Source organism: Citrus clementina, unplaced genomic scaffold (genome assembly GCF_000493195.1).
Source record: "Citrus clementina cultivar Clemenules unplaced genomic scaffold, Citrus_clementina_v1.0 scaffold_6, whole genome shotgun sequence".
NCBI classification, from domain to species: domain Eukaryota; kingdom Viridiplantae; phylum Streptophyta; class Magnoliopsida; order Sapindales; family Rutaceae; genus Citrus; species Citrus x clementina.
The window spans coordinates 12,957,118-12,966,004 of record NW_006262139.1 but is presented as its reverse complement, the minus strand read 5'-3'; the positions used below and the strand labels follow the sequence as shown (position 1 = coordinate 12,966,004).

At 34.6% G+C, this 8,887-nt stretch overlaps 1 protein-coding gene across 1 annotated transcript; it reads right to left on the bottom strand.

The window, feature by feature from the left end:
- Positions 1-1,569: 1,569 nt before the first annotated feature.
- Positions 1,570-2,253, bottom strand: LOC112097360. The gene has a single exon (XM_024182555.1). It carries the CDS (start codon positions 2,251-2,253, stop codon positions 1,570-1,572), a length of 684 nt encoding a protein of 227 aa, XP_024038323.1.
- Positions 2,254-8,887: the final 6,634 nt, after the last annotated feature.

The window sequence follows — 8,887 nt, the reverse complement described above, 5'->3', positions numbered from 1 at the left end:
TTCTTTCACTTTCTTTAAATTTTGTCTATGTGTGTGTGTGTGTGTGTGAGAGAGTGAGTGAGTATGTGTGTTTATAGATATGTTTAGAAAATTTATTAAATTTGCTCTATAAAAATAATAGGTAAATTAACTTTATGTCTATTTTGGTCATTGCATAATGGAACAACACTTATGTAATAAAGTTTACCAAATACATTTACTTTACTCTTCAAACTCATAGTAATCACAACAATGCAATTTGCCAAACATATAGCTACTTTTTCGTTTAGCAACTTATTTTATTAGTATAGTGGAAACAATTTATTTTATCAACCACATCAGTCCCAAACTTATCTTTATTATTGTAAGGAAAATTTTAGGTACTTTCAATGTATTGTATATACCCAATCAAATAAGATTTCAAATAGAAAATATTCAACAAAATATTGAAATAGAGTATACATCAAGAGCAAATTAGATTTTTCTATTACCTTTTTGATTTTTTATTGTTATTCTATCTATATTATATATGACGTGTGGATATCACTAAAGTTTCAATAACTAAAATATATATAATCTTTTGCATTATTGCATTATATATATATATATATAAAATCTAAAGGCTTTCCATTAATTTAAAGAAATTCTACTTCTTTGTACAATGTATTTCGATTTTAATTAACTAAATTATGCAATTCTAATTTAATTATTACTCTATGAGATATGAAGATCATAACAACTAATTTGTAGAATAAAAAAAAAAAACATATTTTGTAATTTGCTTCTTTGTGAATGGTTGGTGGCTGTTTGCAAACGGATCAATTTCTGCTTCTTGAAACAAAAGCCGGTGGGGATTGAGTGGTTGCGTATTAATTAACATATGTCAATCAAGCTTAGATTAATTTTTTTTTTTAATTTTGCTTTTTAAGGAAAAAGCTAGGTACCCATGTAGGGTTTCTGGTCCATAACCCTAAACTAATAAAAATGAAGATAATGAAAGTTAGTTTACTTTTGTTTAACTAATTGATGATTAAATATATAACTAAGTTGTACGATTGCTTTTTAAGTATGTATGGAGCTTGTGTGCATCATAAGATGGTTAATACTTTATTATTAGAACGTGCTCCATATAGCGAGAATTTGATTTCCTCACTTTAGTAACCGACACAAGTTTTATTATTATAATTGGTCGCTTGACATGCACTAATACTTTGCTTAGAGGCTTAATTAAGAGTCATCACGTAGGCCTTTTCTCCTCATTAAATCCAACTAGCTCAAGTTTACTCTAGGGTTATTATTTATAAATTTTCTAGCAAAAAGGAGAAAGAATGAATAAATTGATTAAACACTATTAGAATATGCTTATAATTTATTTTTAATAATTAAAAAAAAGAAGAGGAGAAATAAAAACAAATCACGATCTGGTGGTTGAATCGAGCACATGCAATTCACGGCTTCGCTTTAATTAGAATGGTTGAAATATTAATGATGAAAAGTGGGTTAGTTTTTTTTTTTTGGGGGGGGGGGGGGGGAAGTGGGTTAGTTTTTTTTTTTTTTTTTTTAGAGAAAGTAATACTTTCATTCCATCAACTATGTGAATAAGTACAAAAATTGGTCTGGAATATCATCCACCCAACAGACAAAATCATTAAGTTCTAGTGCTAGCTTTGCAAGCGAGTGAGCTACACTATTACAATTTCTTAGAGTATATTGCACTTTTACATGCTTTAACCTTTTGATCCGATCATGAACCTCTGCTACAACCCAGAATATTTCAGTTCTTGTGCTTTTTTTACAAGACATTAAGCTCACAACCTCTTGCGAATCAGATTCCATAATCACTGGAATGCAACCTGCTTGCTCTGCTATCTCCAACCCAAACTGAGTTGCTTCAGCTTCTGCATAATCCACTTTATCCAAAAAGATTGTGGTCTTCATAGCTGCTGCTACAACCTTGCCCTCTGGATTCCTTATGACTACTCCCAATCCAGTTCTTTGCTGATCAATCTTCACTGCTGCATCCACGTTAGCTTTGAACCAGCCTACTGGAGGAGGTTTCCACCTCATTTGGACAACATCTTCATGCTTTGAGCCTTCTTGCACCAGTGGCATTTGGATTCTTCTGTAAGCTTGCACAACTGCTTCTGCTGCCACAACTGATGACTGGGAATCTTCTCTTTTGTTTTTGAAAATGAGGAGATTCCTTGAATGCCATATACTCCAGCACAGTGCAACCATCAACTTCATTTCAGCCTTGTTTTTTCTCCCCGTCATAAATTGAAAAAAACTGCATACATCATTGTTTTTGCACAGCCCAATTTCTTCTTCAAAACAAGTCAACTGCCATATTTTTTTAGAAGCTTTACACACAAAAAGAGCATGAAAGATGGACTCTCCCATTTTATAACACCTCTGGCACCGAGGGAATTGCACCACCTTCCTCTTCCATAAATTCTCCATAGTTGGCAACAAGTTATTAGATGCTCTCCACATGAAAATCTTTACTTTTTTTGGAATTTGAAGGTACCAGATAGCGTTTCAAAAATTCTGCTTCTCCTCTGAACAACTAGCCATGTCTGGGGTTTTCATCTTTAACGCCAATTGGTAGCCACTCTTCACCGAGTACTCCCCCTTCTTGTCATAGTGCCATACTACTTGATCTGGATTTGGTTGCCTTGGGAGCGGGATTCTTGTAATCTGCTCTGCATCGACTCTAAAAAAATTCTGTTGAATCAGCTCTTCATTCCATTCATGCTTTTCATTAATGAGCTCCGAAACAGATGTCTCTAAGTGCAATTTGGGGGGGGGGGGATATCAGCTTGAAAGTGTCAGGTCTTGGAAGCCATTTACTCTGATACACCTTCACTTGTTCACCATTTCCAATCCTCCACCTCAATCCCTTCTCAGTCACTTCTCTCCCCCAAAGAATGCTCCTCCATATGAATGATGGTTGATAACCAGCTTTTGCCTCCATAAAGCTTGAGTGCTTAAAATATCTAGCCTTCATTATTCTCGCAACCAAAGAATTCGGCTCTTGAATAATCCTCCAACCTTGTTTTGCAACAAGAGCTTGGTTGAAGTTAGACAAATCTCGAAAACCCATTCCCCCTCTACTCTTAGCTTGACACATTTGCTCCCATCTTCTCCAATGAATTGGCCTGTGGTCTTTGCTGTTCCCCCACCAAAACCGAGCTATGACTTTTTGCATTTCTTCACAGAGACCTAAGGGGAGCTTAAACACACTCATAGCATATGCCGGCACTGCTTGGGCCACGGCTTTTATCAAAATTTCCTTTCCACCACACGAGAACAGCTTTGCCTGCCAGCTGGAAATTTTGCTGAGAATTCTAAGCTTGATATCATTGAAGAAAGTGGTCTTGTTTCTACCAATCATTGAGGGCAACCCAAGGTATTTCTCATGTCTAGAGACCAATGGCAGCTGGAAAGTGTCATTTATTACCGAGATCAGCTCATGCTTTATGTTTTGACTAAAAAACATGGATGACTTTTCGAAATTAAAGATTTGGCCTGAGGTATTAGTATAACAGTCAAACACTCATTTCAATCTCCAACAATCTTCTTTTGTGGCTCTTACGAAGATCAAGCTGTCGTCCGCAAATAAGAGATGGGTGATAGAGAGCTCCTTGCCGAACTTGATTCCATGAATGTGCTTGTTTATTTCGACTTGGCTTAGGAGATTAGAAAAAAATTCTGCACAAAGAATGAATAAATATAGAGACAAAGGGCATCCTTGCCTTAGCCCTCTTTACAGCTTAATCAACCCTTTAGCTACCCCATTTATCAACACCGAGAAGGATGGTGTAGTTATACATCTCATAATCAGCCCTACAAATTTTGAGGAAAAACCCATTTTTTCTAAAGCACATTGCAAGAACTTCCATTCCACCCTATCATAGGCTTTGCTTACATCTAGTTTCAAAGCTACAATCTCATGCTTCTTCCCTTTGCTAAGTCTTATTTTGTGAAGGCATTCATAACCTATGATTATGTTATCAGTTATGAGCCTATTAGGAACAAAGGCACTTTGAGTTGGGGAGATAACATGATTCAAAATTAGCTTCAACCTATTTGCCACAGTTTTCGCAATAATTCTGTAAATAACATTACAGAGGCCGATAGGTCTATAATCCCCCACTTGCCTAGGCTTGTCAATCTTCAGAATTAAAGCAATAAACGTATGATTCAAGGGGGTGATATTACCTCCATCATTAAGGACACCCAGGCAGACAACTATGACTCCTTAGTTTACGGACTTCCAGTGCTTTTGAAAGAAGGCTGTTGGAAGACCGTCCTTGCCCGGAGCTTTTGTTAGGTGCATTTGACTTATAGCTTCTGTGATTTCAGCTTCTATGTAGGGCTGATCGAGGTGTGCATTCATCTCACTTGAAATTTTGCAAGGCATGCCTTTAAGCGCTGACTCCAGTTGATGCATCCTTGGATGATTAGAGGTGAACATGCTGTCGAAATAATCATAAAGGATCCTCTCAATTTCATCAGCTTCTTTCGTCCATTTGTTCCTTTCGTCAACAATTCCTCTGAATTTGTTTTTCCTATTTCTTGCAGTAGCCTTGGAGTGGAAATACTTTGTATTTTTGTCTCCTTCCCGTAACCACACAGCCCTTGATCTTTGTCTCTAGTAAACTTCTTCATCAATGAGTAAATCGTCTATTTGTTTCTCTATTGCCTTTAGTTCAACTCCAGTGCAATATTGTTTACTGCTCTCCCTGTAAATCTTCAGCTCTTGTATCAGCTTTTCCAATTTTTCCTCTCTGCCCCGAAATTCCTCCTTGCTTCACAATTTTAACTCGGCCAGTGAATCTTTTGCTGTCTTTTTAAATTGTGAAATCGGATCTTCGCAATTCCAGCTTCTCTTTGCTTGCCACTCATAAAAAATAATCTCTTGACATTTCTCATAAGGGCTCCACATATCTTCGTAATGGACCCTTGAGAAAGTTCTTTTACTGTACTGCTTCCTTCTGCCTCTTTCTTCCACAATCAACAGAACTGGACTGTGATCGGACGTCCATGTCTCAAGATGCTCTGCAGCTATTTCATGAAACATGCTTCCCCAAGTTTTGCAGCACAGAAACCTATCAAATCTTTCTTCAACCAAGTTAGGGCCAAACCTCCTGTTAGACCATGTAAACAGATAGCCGTTATAGCCTAAATCTTTTAGATCGCATCTATAGACAGCTTCGCGGAATTCCTTTATACTAGCCACACATCTATCATTTCTTCCAGTCTTCTCATCCAACTTTAAAATCTCGTTAAAATCTCCAAAGCAAAGCCATGATAACGAGAGTAACCCAGCTAATCTTTGCAGTAAAGTCCATGTATGACGTTTCTGATCTGTTTCAGGATGCCCGTAAATCCTCGTACACCTCCACAAGCTACCATTTTCAAAGTGAACTACTGCATCTATATGGTGTTGGCTAAAAGATTTTATATCCACCACTACCTCCGATTTCCATAACAAAGCTAACCCACCACTCCTACCTCTACTACTCACAACAAAACAATTATCAAAGTTGAACTTCTTACCTTTATCCTGCATTTGCCTGGATCTCATTTTAGTTTCGCACAAGAACAAAATCTCAGGCCTATGCATTTGGAGAATCTTTTGGGTTTCACGGAACGCTCGGTCATTCCCCAGTCCCTGAACGTTCCAGCTGATGACTTTCATTGCTGTCGGCGGGGCTGGCAACCAGCATCCGCCGTTACTTCTTCCATCCTTGTTGCTGCTGTCATCTCCACTTCTCCATACTGAATCATTTCCCTCCCATTTGTTATTGTTTCTGTTGAGGAGCAAAGTGTAATATTTTTTTGGCTGCACATTCTCCTCCGTTTTTCAGCTGAAGTTCTTTCACAATTGTCTTCCTTTGGCCTCTTTAATCTCTTTGACCCGTTGTTTGTATCCATTTTTCTCTCTACTGTTCGAGCCTGGAGCTTCCACTTTCGTTTCTTTGTCTTTGAACTTGTTGTATTCGGCTCATCAGCTTCCCCATATTTTGCTTCAAGTTGGGTTTGTGTTGCGTTTTTTTCTAATTGGGCCTCCTTATCATTTGGGTTATGCACACTTTTGTTTTCTTCCTTCTCATTTTTTCGTTGCCCAGTTCCTCTTTCCTCTTCCCTCTCATTTGTGCACGTTTTTCCCGCCTCACCTCCACTTGTTTGAAAATACTATGTCAACCCCACCTGGTTGTATCAGCTTTTGGCCGCATTTTATTGACTTTTTTGGGTTTCCTGCCTCTCCCATCCTTGGCCCACCCGTATTCTCCTCCTCTTGACTCCGGGTTAACCCGCCTTCGCTTTCTGGATCACTGTTACTATCTCTTGCTTGATGCCGCTGCAAATCTGTGCCGACCTCACCTCTTGTGTGTATTTGCCCCTCGTTGCTCTGTTTATTGGCCTCATTCTTCCACCTTTCTCTCTCTCTGTTCATTCTCAATTTTTCTACCATTGTAGTCGCTCTCAGCCATGGCCCATACGCCATTTCGAAAAGTAGGTTAGTTAATCAAGAAAAGATGCATCAAAAGCTAACAAAATAAATATGTATTAGCGTGACTAGAATGAAGATGAGTAGTGCTTTAATTACGTGGCCCATAAACACAAAAATGGATTTCCAAGAAATTTCAATATTATTATAATTAGGGAAAACTTCTTAAACGACCCTAATATGGGATTTCCTAGAAATGTCAATATCGTTATAATTAGGGAAAACTTTTTAAAACAACCCCTTAGATTTGACGTAATTATTCATGTTTTTCTTTTCAAAAACTACTGAAATAAAACTTTTTTTTTCTACTTCACACTAGACCTTAGTACTAGACTAAGGTGGCGTTTGTTTTTTTGTTTGAAATCTGAATAGACCTGAATTAGTCTGAATTCTGAATAGGTTTGAATGTCTGAATCTGAATAATATGTTTGTTTTTTCATCTGAATCTCAGAAAATAAGTATTAAGTTATTTTTTTTAACTTAAAAAGCTGAAAATATGTACTTTACATTTGTATCCTTATTAAATTTGAATGTCAAATAAATAATATATTAAATACCACAATATTTTAATATTTATAAGTAAAACTATATTCAAGTGAATACATAATTATTTTGGAATTTTAATAAATAAAATACCATAAATTTCAAATTTTATCGTATATAATATAAAAAAGAAAAAACATTGATATTTTTATGTGGGGTAAATATCTATGGGTGAGTTTTGGGATAGATATGAAAAATAAATTATAAAACATGGATATTTTTGACATTAGCAAGTAATTGACTTAATTCAGATTTCTCCATTAAGTAAAAAGCCAAAAAAATTAGCTTATTTTATTAAGTCAAAATTATCTAAAAAGTCTCATTAAATTATAAAAACAAACACCTCTAATTAACTTAATTAATTAAGTTAAGTTACTTTCAGTCATTAAGTTAAAAAACAAACGCCACCTAAATAGTAAAACATGTCAGTTGCTTAAATATTTTTATTTTATGCTCAATATTTTTTTTTTTGGGAGTATTTTATGGTCAATATTTTAATATAATAGTATAGTGATTTTTGACTGCCCTAATTTCTGAGATTTGCCACTGAAATGGCATAAGTAGATTATTCATATGTTTTATCAAAAAATAGTATTTTGTAAATTTTTTCGAAAGATGCTTACTTCAAAAATTTGTCTATTTTGATAGTAATTTTTAAAAGTAGGTAGAGGTTACTTTTTATAAGTAGTTCATTAAATAAATCACTACCCTTTTCTATAGTTCCTATTATAACTTTAAGATTTTAATAAAACCACAATTATATCTTACTTTTTCCATAAAATATAATATATAAATAAAAGATAATTTAAATGAATGTCTATTTTGATCATTATATAACAAAATAATCCTATGATAATAAAATTTATTAAATGCATATACTCTGCTTTTCAAACTATTAATAATTGCAATAACACAATTTACCAAACATCGAGTTACTTATTTCATTCGCACAATAAAGACAACTTTTTTCATTCACACAATAGAAACAACTTATTTTACAAGCCACCACAATCATGGGCGGACCCAATTAAGGCCTAGGAGGGGCTTCATTCGCCCCCCCCCCCCGCGCGGGCTATTAAGTTTTCTTTTAAATGTACCCCAAGTCCCTTATGAAAAAGTTAGATAAACAATTTTGGACACTTTTTTCATATATTAAAAGACTTGTAGTTCAATGGTAAGAGTGTTATTTAATGGTTTCCAAATCTTAATTCAAATCCCATTAGTTATATTATTTTATTTTTTAAAATATTTTGTGGAAGCTACTTCGAAAAATGATATTTTCACGTATTTAAAATACTACTTCGAAAAATGATATTTTCACGCATTTAAAAAAATATAATTTATTATTATTATTATTATTTAAAATTTAAAAAATAATAATAAAATTTGAGTTTATAAGACTTAAAATGTATTCAAGTGAACATTAAAAAAAAATCTAAGTTAAATAAAATTTTTGAACTAAGCCCCCCTCATTTTAGTTTCTGAGTCCGCCACTGACCACAATCATAAATTGGCCCTTAAACTTTTAACTAAAGGTAATATTGAATTGTATTATTTTTTCCAATAAGAGCAAAAAGAATTATTTTGGGGAATCATGTCAATTTTGTGCAGTACTCTCCTTCAAACGAATTCAAACATTTTTTCAATTCTCAAATCAAAATCACATTCTACACGTCAAACCCAAAACTACCAACTACCATTAATTTTATCCATTTAATGTAAAAGAATACGAAAAAGAATAAATTCTCCAGAATTGAGTAGATAGACATTTCTACACGAAAGAAGTCTTGAAAGACAATGGATTAAAAAAAAAAATTGAATTTTCTCTTTCTGTTAATTTTTCACCCA

Excerpts from the sequence above, each read along its gene's own strand:
- LOC112097360 (XM_024182555.1), bottom strand. The coding sequence starts at position 2,253 with ATGACGGGGAGAAAAAACAAGGCTGAAATGAAGTTGATGGTTGCACTG.